General features: G+C 40.8%; 1 protein-coding gene across 1 annotated transcript in view; it reads right to left on the reverse strand.

Moving 5' to 3' along the window:
* The window catches only part of DPP10 (dipeptidyl peptidase like 10), a 1,181,383-nt gene that overhangs the window by 5,064 nt on the left and 1,158,261 nt on the right, over positions 1-18,058 (reverse strand). Inside the window, exons 22-25 of the mRNA XM_029605348.1 lie at positions 14,902-15,001; positions 11,786-11,844; positions 11,609-11,681; positions 2,587-2,660 (exon numbers count right to left, since the gene is read on the reverse strand). Of these exons, the coding sequence (XP_029461208.1) occupies positions 2,587-2,660; positions 11,609-11,681; positions 11,786-11,844; positions 14,902-15,001 (306 nt within the window). The remainder of the gene's footprint in view (positions 1-2,586; positions 2,661-11,608; positions 11,682-11,785; positions 11,845-14,901; positions 15,002-18,058) is intronic.

Genomic DNA, 18,058 nt, shown 5'->3' on the forward strand with positions numbered 1-18,058 from the left:
CACTGACATCTTCCTTCTGTGGTGGGATTTAGTATGCACCGGTCTCTTGTACTTTCTTTACCCGTAGTGAAGTCAAGCATCTCCAGGCAGTGATAGAAGAAGGTAATAGCGGTACCCGACCCCTGAGGAAGGAGGTTTCCTCCGAACACGACGTGTTGGAACAGAGTCGGACTTAACCATTTTACCACCTATACCATCAGCACTCCGATCTTGATGCAGGACATGGAAAAAAGTTGCAAGTTAAGTACAACTTTCAGTACAATCTGAGATTTCAGATGCATCGGGACAGCTATACACCATATAGCGCCCTTTACAACTCAGCTCACTAAGACCTATGATTACAAACAAAGAAAAGCTTGCGCTATTATAAGCTTTCATTAGCCCAGCTACTGGGCATATAATATATGAGGTCTTTTTGAGCTTCCCACCTCTTATTTATTTCAGGAATGATTTATTAACCCTGATATATACGGCAGAATCCGTCAAAACATCTTTGTCTCCATCTGCTGGAGGGGAGGCGAAACCCAGGAGTCTGGACTGATCCGGGTACGTACAGGGAAAAAGAAATTGCCAATTTTTCATTTTCAGGAAATAGTTTACACTATTAGCAAACAGGGCATACTATTTGCAAATAGTGCAAACAATTAGCAAAGTAGTGTGCTCTATCTGCAGATAGGATGCACTATTTTTTAATAGTATTAATAGTGTGCACTATTTACCAAACACACAAAAACAATTTAAAAAACTAAATAAAAGCAATGAAAATGAAAACAAATATCTCTGAAAAAGAAAATAATAATAATTTGCACATGCCTAGAATATATCCTCATACCTGGAATATTCTGTTGCCTTATGAGTGGCTGAGTTGGAAAGAGATTGTTTTTTTTTTATACATTCATGTGTGGTTTTTTATATTGTTCTGTTTGTATACTGCTGTATGATATCTGATACGATTTGTATTACTATAGTGCTGGTAGTGTTATGATCAGGCTTGTGAACCCTTGGACCGACGGGAGGATGGTATTACCTTAGGAGGTGGATCCTTAGGTTCTCCCGTTGGGTGGCGAGGCGGAACAGAAGATGGAACCGGCTGACCATCGGTACTGAAGACTGCAGCGACCGTGGAGAAAGTGAAGAGTCGAGACGCCGGAGAAGCCAACTGGGTCTTCGCCACTGGAAGCCTGTGGTCTCCCCAGGAGGAGCCCGTAGGGACCCGGGCCGCTGGGACTTAGGTGGACCTTTGAGAGGTCGAGGAGTCGTGAGGTTGGTGCAAGGGCCAACTTGAACTTTGTCACTGGAAGCCTGCGGTCCCCCCGGGAGGAGCCTGTAGGGACCCGGGCCGCTGGGACTTAGGTGGGTCCTTGGAGACGATGGTCCGGAGGAAGTCCAAGGTCGAGTACCAGAGGGTCGTCGCTTGCCAGTCCGAGGTCACACACCGAGGGATCACCACTTGCCAGTCCGAAGTCACACACCGAGGAATCACCGCTTGCCAGTCCAAAATCACATACCGAGGAATCACCGAGAAGGAACAGGAACCAGGAAGCAAGGATCCAAAGCACTAGAAGACTCACTGAAGCAAGCAGACTCGAACAATGAAGTTGCCAAGTCAAGGAGTGAGTGGAGGAAGTCTCCTTATATACTTCCCCTGGTCTGGTTCATAGGAAATAGGTGCAGGCAATTAAAGGGACGAGGTCCCTTTAAATTCTGTGAGGAGGCGCGGTCTCGCGCCTAAGAGAGCGGCGGCCATCTTGGATTCCCGGACACGGAGAAAAGTGGCCTGAGGCCGCAAGGGAGGAGCAGGGACGCCTCCCAATCCGGTGGCCACCGCAGGGGTCCGCGCTGGCACGCGGGAACAACAGCACCAGACTCCCGTGGCCTCCCCGACGCTGCTGTGGCGGGTCAGGTAGAAACATTATAGAATAGTAAAGTGAGAGAAAAAGGGGGCTTACTCAGGTTAAGAAACTCAATTGGTCCTGAACACTATACCAAGTTGCAGAAAGCTTACTCAGTTATATAAGTAACCATTATATGGGCACTTCAAGGGGCATGAGAACTAATCATTTGCAGGAATACATGCAAAATCAGCAATAAGGAGAAGAGCACAATCCAGCCAAACTCTATGTTTCAGCCACTGAAGAGTGAGCCCCCATAGTATGAAATGAAAGCCAGCTTGGATCAAAGACTTTTGCTAATTGTTACATACAACAAAATTGAACCTGCATGTAGTCAGAGACCATATCAGAAGTGGCCAAACTCCAGTCCCTCAAGAGCTACAAAGTAGTTTGGTTTTCAGGATATCCACATGAATTTGCAAGAGATAGATTTTTACGCACTGCCTCAAGTGTACGCAAATCTATTTCATGAATATTTATTATGAATACCTGTACGCAGTTGGAAAGTATATTATCAGGTTTGGTCTATATGTTGCAACTATTGCCAGAAAGTAAATTTTATAGAATAAGGGTAATGTCCTGTGTTTTGTAAACCCGTGTCTTAGACAAAGAATGCTTGAATCCCTCTTAAAAATAAGATCCTCACAATCTATTTGTGGAAATAAACATCAATAAGAGCCTGTATATTACTTACCTGCATGGTATAATTCACCCCAGCTTTTATTAGATGCTTAATGAGTTCTGCTGAATGCTGAAAATGGACTTTAGCTGAAAAAAGTACAATCAATCAAAAGAGCAAAATTATTACATTTCACACATTATTTAGTTACAGTACTATTCTAAACCTTTGGCAAAAGCTTCAGAAAAAAACATGTTCACATTTGTATAATAGATCATATTATATTTCTGAGTACTTGGTTTGCAGATGACTTAGAAAAGATGGAAGTTAGTTAAGAAGAAACCATATTTTGTAGGATTTACCTTTCCTCAAAGTCAAATTGACAACTATTTTTATGGAGCCAAGTTTGCCAGGTGGAATGCTAAAATTTGGGCTGGAAGGATTTCACATTGGTCAAATATTTTTTATAAACGATGTGACAAAGGGGGCTAGCATGGCAGTATTGTGGGAGTTTTGGGTGAGTTCCTGAAGGAAAGCTCTATAGCACATTATTAGCCAGGTAGACTAACAAAAGCTATTGCTATCCCTGGGAGTGAGTAACAGGAATTAGATCTACTTTACAGGATCTGCCGGTCACTTGCGGCCTAGACTGGACACTGTCAAGAGACAGCATGTTGAGCTCGATGGACCTTAGTCTAACCCAGCACGGCAATTCTTATGTTCTTATGACATTTTTTACTTCCATGTGAGAACTTGAAAAAACCTGGGAACACATCTACCAATTTTCATTTTGACCTAAGAGCAGGGCTGTCCCAAGAGGTGAGCAAGGAAACCGACCATTCTGTGTGCCAGTCTTTTGAGTCTGCGAGCACACTCGTCTGAAAGGACAGTGTCAGAAAGAAAGATGTTCTTCTGTCCAGTAACTACATTAGGCCACAGGTCTAGGCCACAGGTCTAGGTCACAGGTCTAGGCCACAGGTCTAGGCCACTGGTAGACCTGTGGCCTAGTAACTACACTAGGCCACAGGTCTACAAGTAGAATAAATCTATTACAAGCACCTCATAAAGAGAAATTAGTACATTATATATATATAATTACAAAGAAATGGGGATTCACTATAATAGAAATAAAGGGCCGGATTTTAAAAGGGTTACGCGCACCGGGCCTATTTAAAAAAGGCCCGGTGACGTGCGTAAAGCCCCGGGACGTGTGTAAGTCCCGGGGCTTGCAAAAAGGGGCGGGGAGGGGGCGGGTTGGTGCCAGGCTCCCGGGCACAGCGTCCATATTTGCCGCTGTGCCGGGGATCATTTTCGGAGCAGCCTGGGAGGAGCGGGAGAAGGCAGCGCGGCTCGGAGCGGGCTCAGCGCGCGCAAGGTGCACAATTGTGCACCCCCCTTGCATGGGCCGACCCCGGATTTTATAACACGCGTACGCCTGTTATAAAATTGGGCGTACATGTGTGCGCGCCGGGTAGCATGCGCACATGTACGCCACGCGCGCTGCTCTTAAAATCTACCCCAAAGTGTTCAATATCACATATTGACAAAATAGAAAAAACAAAATACGAACACATGATGTATTACAAAAAGATTTATATATTTATTTTTTATTGTCAAACACTATTTTATGTTATAAAAACAATACAATGTGTATAGGTACAACTCTATACAGAAATCATTCAAATCCTTAAAAACACTTTTGCTTGTAATGTCTACGTGGTTTCCCCAACGCAAATTAACTTTATGAAACAGTATCAACAATACTGTATCATAGTCTTAATATCAAATGTACTTGAGTATCAGTAAGTCCATGTCCCACTGGAAGATGTTTTTTTTTTTTTTACACCATATGATGGTAGAAATCAATCCATTACTAGCAGTTTCTTGAAATCATAGAGATGTTACCCCACTTTGTCACAATTCCAACCTCTTATGCACGTGAAGCAGACATTTATAAGAAAAACTGTTTTTAAGGATTTGAATGATTTATGTATAGTGTTGTACCTATGCACATTGTATAATTTGTATAGCATAAAATAGTTTGATAATAAAAAAAAATATATATAGATAAATCTTTTGTAATACATCATGTGTTTATATTTTTTTGTTTTTTCTATTGTGTATATATATATATATATATAGATATATATTAAGAGAGAGAGAATATATAAAATAAGGTTATATATAGGCAATATATAAAATAAAGATTATATAGAATATATGTATTGCAGCTTATGGAATTTGGTTGTAAGAAACTGCAAAATCAAGAGCAGTGAGTGCAGTTCATAGATTAGCATATTTTGCTCATTTCTATTGCTTGTAGGCTGGAACAATATAAATTGATTTGCAAATTGTACCTGAGCCCTAGAAAATTGTTTTCTATGTGTGGATAAGACTCCCTTTTATGTTGGAGAGAAGGTAAATGTGAATTATTTTCATATATGGTGGGAGTATGTGTATATTGAAATAATTTGGGGGGATGAGTAGGAGAGAAATTGAATGGATCCTTGATATTTCTCTTAGGATATGCTGATGAAGTAAAAATACAGAGGGCTAAATTAGAATAAATGAGACAAGCCGGAATCACTTTGGCAAGGCAGCAGAATAAGAGGGAGGGACAGAGCTATATTGAATGGATAGTTAAATGATGGTGCATGAACAATTTACAAAGTTTCTTAGAGAAAAATTGGATATGCTTATATCTAATTGGTACACTTCATGAGAATGTTACAATCCAGATAAGAAATTTACAAAAATTAAGAAATGGAAGAGTATAATTCAATTTGCTACCCTCTCTCCCCATGCAAATTGAATGGCTCCCCAAGAGCCATTCAATTTGCTACCCTCTCTCCCCATGCTCCGTTTCCCACCCTACCCTCTTTCCCTCCTCAATCTCCTTCTTCACCTTACCTGCCCACCCATCCATCCCCTTCCACCCATCCATCCCCACCCTCCCATCCCCATCATGATATTAATTAGCTTGAAATAACAGAAATGTCTTCGGTGCAATATAGAAATTGTACCCACTCTCAGAACCGGTATTGTTTTAGATACTTTTAGTTATTGTGTTGGTTTGTAAAGGTTTAATAGTTACATCAATTTTTTAATTGTATGTTATACATTATTGGATGGTCCACAGTCTGTTCAGTCTGTTTTCCATCAAAACTGTTATATGGAATTTATTTTATTTAATACCTATTAATAATGTCAATGTAAAGCTTGTTGCTAAGTTATTGTTAAATGTAAACCGCGGTGATGTATTTCTTTACGTACTGCGGTATATAAAAACCCTTAAATAAATAAATAAATAAATAAATATAAAGAGAAATGGCCACTCAGTTCTCCACTTTGAATAAAGAACTAATTTTCTGAGTGAAACCTAATATGCGCTAAATAGTTCTAGTTCACATTACTTGAACATTCGTTAAAAAAAAGAAAACTAAATGAAAAGCAAAACTAAACAATAAAAAACATCAACAAAAATGGAAAAAAAAAAAGAAACCCTGAATGCCCCTAGTCAATACCTCCGGCCTTGTAGAAATATTCTAATTCTTGATACCTTAATTCCCTGGGAAATTATAAGAAAAGTAGTTGGAGTGATCAATGCTCATTGTATTGCTTGGTCGAAAGCATAAAAGCTGAAGAGCATTCAGAGCTAAAGGACATAGCATGATATTGTTTCTGTTTATCAAGGACCTAGAAATGGACTACGATAAGACACTTCGGTCAATAAGATTGTACCCAGATTTAAATGTTGTATGAGTGAAAAATAAGATGTATGAGCTCTGTGAATATAGTGGGAGTTTGGAACTGGGACTTTTTTTTTATTGCTTCCCCTAATGAACAGATTAAGATAAATTCAGTAGAGTACCCAAAGAACAAAAGGAAGTGTCGAGATCCATAGCTAGCAAGTCAGGAACAGATGCGCCTGCTCAAATGAGACAACCCTGCAATGCTATGGTTACTAAGTCAAATTTCTTTTTGTTACTGGTCAAAGAGGTTAAGTTACTTAGAGTGGCTCTCTCTAAAGCTATGCAAGAGCTCAAGTCGGAAGTTAAAGTCTTGAATGACCATGTCACATAGAACAACATTCAAATAGGAGAACAAATTGATTCTGTGGCCCAATTTCAAAGGAGAATGAGAATTATGAAAATGTTAAGCAAGGGGATCTGAGATAAACAGGATGATCTGAAGAACTGACAGAGATACTTGAATGTTCGAATACTGGAGACATCAAAACCAGCAAAATGAGGAGATGTATTACAAACTGTCAAATATCTTTTTAACTTTTGCATGCCAGAGAATAAAGACAACGAAATGAAGTTCGAAAGGGCTCACAGAATATATCAAAAGCTGAACAGAAAAGCAGTAAAAGTCAGACTGTAATTACAAGCTTTCACTATTCTGAAGACCTACAGTGTCAGAAACAAAGATCAAATTCACTTTAGAGAAGAGAGGAATTTTTCTCAGATTTATCTTTGCATACTTTATAGAAGAGGAAGAGCTTTTGACTTTTAACACAGATATTAAGAGATAAGGAGATCTGGTATGAATGGGTGTTTTGACCTGATATTTCTATTCGAAGGAATAAATTATTGTGAGATAGAGCTAAAGGACAGCTTGGTTTGGTTGGATCAACTAGGAGATAATACAGAATCTGACCTTCATCATAGCTACTTGTGAGATTCAAAATTAGTTACTCCCAAATGGCAGAAGATCTCAGCGAAAGGAAACAGTCATGATTAGTTCTAATGCCTCTGGCAGAGACAGAGGCCTGGATTTATCAAAATGCACTAAATATCACATGCAATAGGAAAAGGGGCATGTTTTATGGTAATAGGCTGTTTATAGCAAAGTGCACTAGGCTATAAGGCCTTCATACTAGGTAGGTATTTATTCCTCTATATGAGGCCCACCTACCTACTCGAGGTGAGGTTTAAGTATTAGTGTAGGGGTTAGGGGCCACTTTGACATTCCGAGTGAGACGTACAAACAGAACAATGCACTCTTGTGAAGATTTGATGACCTTCGGAGTGAGGAAACTCGCACAACGATGAGATTTGTACAATGTTCTCTCAACCTAGCTTGATGTTACCCAGGTAGAGAGTCCATCAAGCTAGGTTGAGAGAATATTGTACAATCCTTAACACATGCGAAAACGCCATATGGCACTTTGATAAATGACCCCCAGAGTTAGAACTTTTGGCAAAATAACTGTCCCAAGTTAAATATTTTCCCCTTTTGTACTGCCTATCCTGTGGAGTAAACTTGATTTTGATATACGAGCACTGAAATTCTGGAACTTAGTGTGAACTCTGGAAGATAAGAGTCTACATTTTACTTATTATAAAGACCTGCTCCTGTCTATTATGCTATATTAGTAGAGCTAGCAACTGTATCAGTACAACAAAATCTGATTGCCCTGGGAATTTGTGTTGCATTTTCATATTGCATTTCTTTTTCTATGAACTGCTTTTGGACTGACTTAGGAAGGTGTTTCCATTTACTTTTTCCTTTAAATTTTTTTCCAGGTTTTAACATTACATTTATATATTTATGCTCATATCCTTTGAGCATTTGTTTTGTGGAATGCAGGGGTTGGTGAAGAGAGATACGGTAATATATCTGTCTCATAGGATGTGCTATGGGAAATAGTTTTGGAAAAGTGATTTTTCTACCCTTTTGTTTTTCATTGGGGGGGGGGGGGGCTGAGGACTGGGGCTGGGGTTGGGTTTGAAGACGTAAGGGGGGATTTCCAAGAATATAAGCTGAAAATGGATCAGGATAAGGAGAGATACCCGAACTGAAAAACTGATAGATGCTTTCTTTTCATCTTTACATTTAATGGGGGAAAATTGGAAATTATCAGCCCGATTTTAAAAGGGCCACGAGTGTAAAAAATAGGGGTTACACGCATGACCGGGCCTTGTGCACGCCAGGTGCATTTTAGAATGGGCTCGGCCATGCCTGTAATCCCAGTTATGCGCCGAAGTGATGGGCCCTGTAAAATGGGCAGGTCAGGGGGTGTGGTCTGGGTGGAGAAGGGCAGGGCAGGGTGGGCCAGGACAGTGCCATTAGCCACTGACCCGGGGAATCACGCGTCGGCAGCTGGCCGGCACACGGAGGTTACTTCTGCTCCCAGGGAGCAGTAAATATTAAAATAAAAAAATTAGGTATAGGTAGACTTAGGTTAGAGGTCGGGGAGGAGAAGGGAAGAAGGAGGAAGGATAGGGTTGGGGATATGAAAGTTCCCTCCCAGTCCGCTCCTTAATTGGAGCGGACTGGGAGGGAACTGGGGGAGGCCCGATTGTGTCGTCGCATTTATTTTGCTAAAATTCCACCCCCTGTGTGCGCGAGTCGCGGGCCGCCCGCACATGCGTGTGCAGATTTTAAAATGAGCTGTGCATGTGTGCACGGTCATCAGATTTTATAACATGTGTGTACCGGTGTGAGCATATTATAAAATCTGCATGTCCATGTATGCGCATTGGGAACTGCGTGCACATGGACGCACTTGCGCGGGTTTCAAAAATGGACCCATATATGTGGAAATAGCATGTAAGCGCACAAGTAGCATTATACAAAAGTCTGAAATACAGTATGTACATACTAACAGTAATGCATATAAGTGCTAAAGGGAAATAAAAGGAGCAGTTTAGGGGCGTTCCAGGCAGTATTTTGTAAGTGGTTTTGTACATATATTACTGAATTTGATTGCATGTTTTTATATCTACAAATTGAACCCTGGGCTAAAATCACATTTATAAAATTAATTAATTAAAACTGATTTTTAGCCCGCCTGATCCAATTTACTTGGCATGTTACTATAAAACATGCATAATAAATACTTAAGATGACAACAAATATTGGTCAATAACAAACAATACCATCTGCATAAAAACATAAATGATAGCATATCTTTTGTCTGCAATGTTTGGGTGGGAAGTCTGGCTTAAGTGGTGTGGGGATCAGGGTGAAATGCTGAAAGGTCTATGTGAACTGGTGGAAGTTGGGATGTGAACTACTAACTACAATTATGCCTCGGTCTGGGTCGAGGGCCTGGCGTCAGGACCCAGCATCAGGCCTGGGCCTGAGCCCTGGCTGAAGTCTAGGCCTTGGGACCTGGCCTTTGTCGGATACCCGATGGATCAGGTAAGTTTGTTTTAATCTTTCTGGGGGTTTCAGCCGAGGCTAGATGCATTCATTTAAAACAAATAAGGTTTTTTTTTCATTCAGGGGGCCCACGATTCATTTTGGGCCCCTTGAATGAAACACATCGGCTTTATTCGTCATTTAAAATAAATGCACATCCTTTTAATAAGCTGTGTGGATCTCTTGCTGCATAGTTTACAAAATAAAGCCACACATTTCTCCATGCCCACTTCTGCATGCATCTGCTGACTTACGCACACTGCTGAAAATGACCTTCAATCAATGCACATGGTGCTCAAGCTGGTAAACTGGAATGTACATAGACTAAACAACCCACTACAGATGAAAAGAACATTGGGGAAATTGAAAAGCACTTTGTTGTTTTTGCAGAAAACACATTTATTGCCAAAGGGGCGTTTAAAACTTAAAGGAGGTTGTGTTGGCAAACGTTTTACTGCATCTCATAGAACTAATATGAGAGGAGTGGTAATTTTAATTGCAAAACACTATTTATATAGGAGTGAATTTTAAAAGAGTTGCTTGAGTTAAAAGGCCAGTATACGAGAGTGTCTGGGCTGAGCACAAGCAACTCATATTTCCGAACGGCCCAATTATATGCATATATGTGCTTGCATGAGCAACCCAATGAACGGAAATAAAGAACATAGTTAAGGCATGTTGGGGGCATTCCAGGGAAGCACCAACATTCACGCACATAAATATGGATTTTAAATCCCACACCCGCAATGTGCTTGGGGCTGATACCTTTGCTTATTTACTTCTGTTCTTGATAGGTCTAAAATGACAGGGTGAGGGGTCTGGGGAACCTGGAGGGAGTGCGGGCTGAAGAACTAGAGGGGTCTGGATGACCTAGAGATAGACTGGGCATATTGGTCAAACTGGCTATTTTCTTCATGTGCACAAGTTTTAAAATGTGTTTAGCTGTGCATGTTAAAGCTTACTAATTCCTAAGGAACATATGCAAACAATGTTTGCTTGTGTAACCGCTTAAAATTAGGAGCACACATATGTATGCTAGGTATATTTTAAATAATATGCTTGCACTTGCGCAGACTATTTAAGATTCCTGCATATGTGTACTTATATACACATACATGCATATATGGGCGCCCGCCCGCTCATTTTACAGTTATTGTCCCTTAGAAAAGGATCAGTTGATAGACAAATAAATGAGATATTATTTAAATGGGTCAATGAATAATTTTGAAGTTACATTGTTAATATTTATGCTCCCAATGAAGATGTCTTTTCCTTCTACCAGTTCTGTAAACTCCTTAAATTGATCTGAAAAGGGCTTATATGTTTGGGAGAAGATTTTAATTGCATGTTTCTACCCTCTGATAGATCTGATGGATTTTGATTTTACTTTGTAATAAATCTGATACACAATCATTACAATTTGACTTAATGGAATTAAGATTTTTACTGGTTTTATTAGCATTATTTTGAAGTTTTATAGTTATATGTTATAAAAACGGCGTATGTTATAAAATGGCGGCATCCACTGGCGCATACCCACGCAGTTGTTTAAAGTTACTATCTTTGATTTGAAAATATATGCCCTTGAGTATATGTGCACAAGTTGTGACATTTCACATGTATCTGGATCCTTACCTGCAAATTTTCAAAGCAAACTTATGCACCCAAGGTCTTGTTAGCAATCCTCAGTAAAGCCTGCATGCACAATGTACAATTTACATGTGGTCTTTGCTGCTGAGTTATAAAACCCCCCCTCCCTATGAAATGCTCAGTCTTTCAATACGTAGCACCTACTTTAGTTATAAAGATTCACTTGCAAAATGACACTTTCTGCTTCAATGAGTGCAGCAGATCATCATTGATATAACAGTATTTAAAAGGACAAAATTATATATCTTAACTTGGAGCTAGAATTTAAAGCTATAATTGAAAATTCACTCCTTACCATCAGCTGTCCCATGAATTATTAACAAGTTTTCTTCTTTTAAGCCATGGTTATTGTGTAGGACACTAGATGCCTATAGAGAATAAAAAAATACATCATGTGGTTGCAATTTGTTAACGCAGGCACATTGCTTATCATTTTAAAACAAAATTGAAGAAAACTGAATGGAGCCCTTACCTGGTAAATACTGTCTTCTTTTGTTGGGATTCCAAGGTATCTTTCAGAAAAAGCTGATGCTACAGTGCATAAAGAAAACCTTGATTTTAAAATAAAAATGCAGGATAAGATCTCATGCACATAGGACACTAGGGGTAATTTTGAAACAGCCTTCACAAGAAAACCAGCAAACGTGCTAAATGCACACCAACTTTTAGTCAACCTGGGTACATATGTTTAGTTTAGTTTACTTTTATTTGAAAATTATCCCACTAGAAACTACTCACACACCATTACATCTGCTAATTTGTGTGAAGAAAATTTTGGGGGCAAATGTACATGCATACTTTTGGAAAAGCAAAGGTATCCATGAAAGTCAAAATCCCTCCCCAAGTCTGCTCCCAGAATGCCTCCACTCAGTCTGGGTAATCTCACATGGGATATAAGCATATAAATTTATCAGCATATCAGTTCCATGAGTAAAGCACTGTTTTACTGACAGAAATGCCTTTGAAAATTACCAAAGAAACAATACAATGGCCCAGTGCAACAAAAACAGGTAAGCAAACTCTATTCAAGAAGATAGTGTAATGAATACAAAAAAAAGTGTTCTATGAAAAAAGCAAGCAACTAACATGTACAATCGTACATCTAAAAAAGACACTTGAACTTTTCCTATTTTGTGCTTATGAAAAACATCTTTACGAACTGGTCAGTGTGCAATCTCTGACCATTAAAAAAAACATTCTCTGTTTAGAAACATTTTTAAAGAGGGAGTCACATTGTGAAACAGATTACTTAGCATCCTATGTATATAGTCCAAGGGACAGCACAAGCAGGCATTGAACTCTGGAAACAACCAATTCCTTATAACATATTTTCTATCTCATAAAGAAGGAAAGATCCAGTCCAACAGATGTGGATAGTCTCAATTCCCCTTGAGAAAGGTTTTGATCCAGATATGGGTCTGACAGGGGAGGTTTTTTTTTTTTTAAGGAATATTTTTTTTCCTTCTGAGTTTTGTTCAAAGGTATCTTTGCTTGAAAAAGTTCTTATTAATTGCTCACTCTTTCTGTGGGCAAATGTATTAATGGGGATCAATAACACACGTACTTTAATTTGCTGAAAAAGTAGGCAGGCTTGGAGGTGGGGTTAGGCCTGTAAAGTCAATAACACATGCACGTTTCCATTTTCAAAACTACATACGATGGGCCTGATTTTCAAAAGTATTTACATACTTAAAACTGGGTTTTACACATTTAAATGCACTTTACCCATGTAAGAGAGCTTTTCACAATTTCTACAGTACATGCCATTGAATTGCCAATAGGATTTACACGCATTAAGGGGCGAATTTTAAAAGGGTTACGCGCACAAGTTATGTGCGTAACCCTTAAAAAAAAACCCTGCACGCGCTGAGCCTATTTTGCATAGGCTCGGCGGCGCCCGCAAGCCTCAGGACGCGTGTAAGTCCTGGGGCTTTGCTAGGGGGGTGTGTCGGGGGCGGCGCGATGTTCAGGGCGTTCCGGGGGGCGTTATGTCGGCCCGGGGTCGTTCCGGGGGGTGTAGCCGAGGCCTCCAGACCAGCCCCCGGGTCGGGTGATGGCACACCAGCGGGCCACCAGCGTGCGCGAGTTATGCCTGCTTCAGGTAGGCGTAACTTTTGCGATAAAGATAGGGAGGGGGTTTAGATAGGGCTGGGGGGTGGGTTAGGTAGGGGAAGGGAGGAGAAGGTGGGGGGAGGCGGAAGGAAAGTTCCGGAGCGGCCTCGGAGGGAAAGTTCCGGAGCAGCCTCGGAGGGAACGGGCAGAGCGCACAGGGCTCGACGCACGCAAGGTGCACAAATGTGCACCCCCTTGCACGCACCGACCCCGGATTTTAAAAGATGGGTGTACTTTTGTTTGCGCCTGCTGCGCAAACAAAAGTACATGCTCGCGCTTTTTTTAAAAATGTACCCCTAAGTGCACTTACGTGGGTAAATATCTTTTGAAAATTGCTTCGATAGTATGCTACATTTACATGTGCAGCTCTTTTGAAAATCCACCTGATTATTTTGAGGGGAAAAAATAGCTGCAGAAAAAACAGATGCAAATCTCTGTGGGTACTTTTTCCCTAGGCAATTTTCAAAAGGAAAGTTCCCATTCCCCCGGATCTTAGAATGGAACCCAACATCTCAACATTCAAGATAAGACTCAAAACGTGGCTGTTCACGCAGGCCTTTCCTAACTCCAACCCCATCTAATCTCCCTTCACACAACAAGCTCCGCTAGTATTAGCGTTAACAGCCACCTTTCAAAATGTTATTTATACTTATATTTTACTATCTAATCTTCATTTCCCTTCTCATTCCAAGTTATTGTTTTCCCTTGTTTTATGTAACTGCTTTTCTGCACTTTTTTTAAATGGTAAAGTTTCACCCCTGTTTCTTGTGAACCAGCATGATGGGACCACCGTCTTGAATGTTGGTATATAAAAAACTTAAATAAATAAATAAAATAAATAAAAGTATGCTTCTATTTTCGTTTTAAAGATTGGTGCAAAGTCTATGGGTTAAAGTACCCATGGACTTTGCAACTATGCAGGCTATTTTAAAAACTGTCCACTATATGAGTTTTACATAACGTTGAGTCAAATATTATTTATGAAGTGTTCAGAGCAAAAATTTGGGGGAAAATGTCAAGAAGAAAACATATCTCTTTTAGATGTTGTCCAAAATAAGCTTAATAAAAGTATTTTGTGAGATCTTTCTTAAAGCTGGCTTTTAAAATATGCATAAATGTCTCACCTGGTTTTAACTTAATGAAGTGAAGTACCATGCTGGATAAGACCAATGGTCCATCAAAAGCAGCACCCTTGTCTCCACCAGCAGCTAATCTGGGTTACTTGGGTGATCCCTTTCCTGTCACTCTCTACCAGAGGTAAGAGTTGTGATCCCCGCATATAATAATTGCTAATGGACTATATTCCAGTAGCTTCTCCAAGCCTTTCTTAAAACCGGCAAGATGACTTGACCATATCTTCTGGGCGATAAATTCCATAGCTGAATTATGTGTTGAGTGACTCTCATTTACAATTCCAATTCAAGCTTCTTAAAACCAAAATTGCATTATGCTGCACTGCAGAATTAGTGTACTCACCATATAATTTCATGTCTATGATTGGTGCAATCACAGCTCCACATTTAAAAAGTCTTTCACTAGATTTCAGGATCATTGATGCAATATAACCACCATATCCCTATAAAATAACAAGATCAACTTATTTCTTCTTATTACTTAGACCATTGGCATTTTTCCTTTATAATATAATTGCTGTATTTATAATTTCATGATACAGTTTTGGTCTTTCATGACTTATTTGATTTTACTGAATAATCCCTTGCTATACTAAAGAGGAAAAAAAAGGATAGTTAAGTCTTGCTGTGAAAATTAAGTATTTTAATTTCTCACTCAGATTTTATTTCAGTTCTTACCAAAAGATGCTTACACCAGTCTAATAAGATGTTACCAAAAGATGCTTACACCAGTCTAATAAGCCTACTAGACACGCACATCTCGCAACTATGCCCATCCCTTCCCCTAAACTCTACAAACTAACATCTACCAGAGCCCGTGCAATATCGATAGCCGGGCCGACCCTTTGGAACACAATGCCAGTTGAACTACGGCAAGAGGAATGCCTCAAATCGTTCAAGCGGAAACTCAAGACCTGGCTCTTCGCCATGGCATACACCTAATTTCTCCCTTCCTCTCCACTGCCCACCCTTCCTCTCCTCTGCCCCCCTCTTCTGGCCCTCTATCCCCTCACTTCGCCCTTCTCCTACCTTTTTCTCCCCCCCTCACCTCATACACTTTTTCTCCCCCCTTCACCTCATACCTTTTTCTCCCCCCCTCACCTCGTTCCCTTCCCTCTGCTCGCCACTCCCCCCTCTCCTCCTAGCACCCCTAAACTGCTTATCTCTTAGTGTCTTCCTTCTGTACATATGTATATATTTACAAACCTCGTTGATTATTTAATGCAAATTTCCCCTTGTTATTCACACCCTCATTTATTCATTTGTTAACTTGTTTTATTTGTTCAATGTAAAGCGCCATGCCTGGCGTCTGTTTGTGTTACACTGTAAACCGATGTGATATCCTGGATGAATGTCGGTACATAAAAATTTTAAATAAATAAATAAATGCTTCAATTATGAAGAAATTAAGGCACATCACTGAGGCATTTAGACTTACCATATTTAAAAGGTTTAAAAGAAAAAATAATTTAAGAGTTCCATTTTCAGCAGCATGGCAAGCGGACAACTTATTCTACTAAAGTTAGCCAAGTATACTTACATGGATATTCAGTGGAACACTGACGATGAGGAGTTTTGATGAATATAGCTGGATAAAGTCCCAGTTAGCTGGATGAACGCATCTAACTTTATGGTCTGCTCTCCAGCATGAATAGATTTAACCAGATAAGTTATCTGGCCAAATTTGGAGTTACTGGGAAACCATATAAGGTACACAAAATGGGTGACATTTACCGCTCTCTCAACACTAATGTAAATTATACATACTCACTGTTGACTCCACCCCTAATCATTACTTATAAGCAAACTCCACCTGAGAACAACACTATAATCCACTGTATACAGCTTTATCTAATGCATTCATACTCCTTATTTGTAATCACCTATAAATGCTATTACTCGACTTGAACAGCAACTTGCACTCAATATAATATCCAGCCAACAAAGATGAATAAATGGTGCAGACAACTAACTGCAAGCTATACAAATCCCTTCACTTCACATAGGAGCTTCAACCTGCATTGCAAAATATTGCCCACTCTATTTGGGCACTATACAACAACTAACTGAAAGCCACGCACATCTTTTCACTGCACAAAATGTACTCTAATGTAACCTGCATTATAAAAACGCTGCCCACTCTATTTCAGCATTGAATCCCTTGGGAGCCAAGGGATTCCATTCAAAAATACATTTCTGTTCCCACTGTCAGGTCGATCCAGTAAAGTGTGCTCCGTCGGAGCGCACTGTCAGCCTGCTCTGGACGCGTGTTTTCCCTTACCCCTTATTCAGTAAGGGGAGGAAAACACGCGGCCCACCCGCGGCACCTAATAGGGCCCTCAACATGCAAATGCATGTTGAGGGCCCTATTAGGTATGCGCGCGGGATCCAGTAAGTAAAATGTGCAGCCAAGCCGCATATTTTACTCTAAGAAATTAGCACCGACCCAAAGGTCGGCGCTAATTTCTTCCGGCGCCAGGAAAGTGCACAGAAAAGCAGTAAAAACTGCTTTTCTGTGCACCCTCCGACTTAATATCATGGCGATATTAAGTCGGAGGTCCCCAAAAGTAAAAAAAAGTAAAAAAAAAAAATAAATTTGAATTCGGCCCGCGGCTGTCGGGCCGAAAACCGAACGCTCAATTTTGCCGGCGTCCAGTTTCCGAGCCCGTGGCTGTCAGCGGGCTCGAGAACCGACGCCGGCAAAATTGAGCGTCGGCTGTCAAACCCGCTGACAGCCGCCGCTCCAGGCCACAAGGAGGCGCTAGGGACGCGCTAGTGTCCCTAGCGCCTCCTTTCCCTCGTTTGCACCGCGTCGCCTAATTTGCATGCTGGAGCATACTGGATAGCTCGCACCGGCGAAGGGCCGGTGCGTGCGCCGGGAGAGCGGGCGTTCGTCCGCTCTCCCGCGGTTTTACAGTATCGGGCTGTGTGTGAGTAAACGTTGGGTGTCCCCCTTCTGCGCTGAAACACTGCTTAATTACAAAATATTTAATATCCTCCATGCAATGTTTCTCCTGACTCCAATGAGCAACCAATGGGGCAGACTCCTTTCCTGTCCTAACACAGCTTTTATGCTCCACTATCCTTTGTCTGATGGTTCTATTGTTATGACCAATATATGCTAACGAGCAAGGGCATATTATTACATAAACTACTCTCTCACTAGAGCAAGAGAAATGACTCTGGCTCCGCCTCTGCCCCACCCCCAGACCGCCCACACCCCATCACGTCCCTCCCCTTTTTGCAAGCCCCGGGACTTTCGTGCATCCTGGGGCTTTACGTGCGTCGCTGGGCCTTTTTAAAATAATCATCTAGATTTACGCACATAGGGGTAGATCTTTAAAAAATACACGAGCGCGTACTTTTGTTCGCGCACCAGGCACGAACAAAAGTACGCTGGATTTTATAAGATACGCGCGTAGCCGCGCGTATCTTATAAAATCCAGGACCGGCGCGCGCAAGGGGGTGCACATTTGTGCAACCTGCGCGCGCCAAGCCCA

This window comes from Rhinatrema bivittatum, chromosome 6 (assembly GCF_901001135.1).
Source record: "Rhinatrema bivittatum chromosome 6, aRhiBiv1.1, whole genome shotgun sequence".
Lineage (NCBI taxonomy): Eukaryota > Metazoa > Chordata > Amphibia > Gymnophiona > Rhinatrematidae > Rhinatrema > Rhinatrema bivittatum.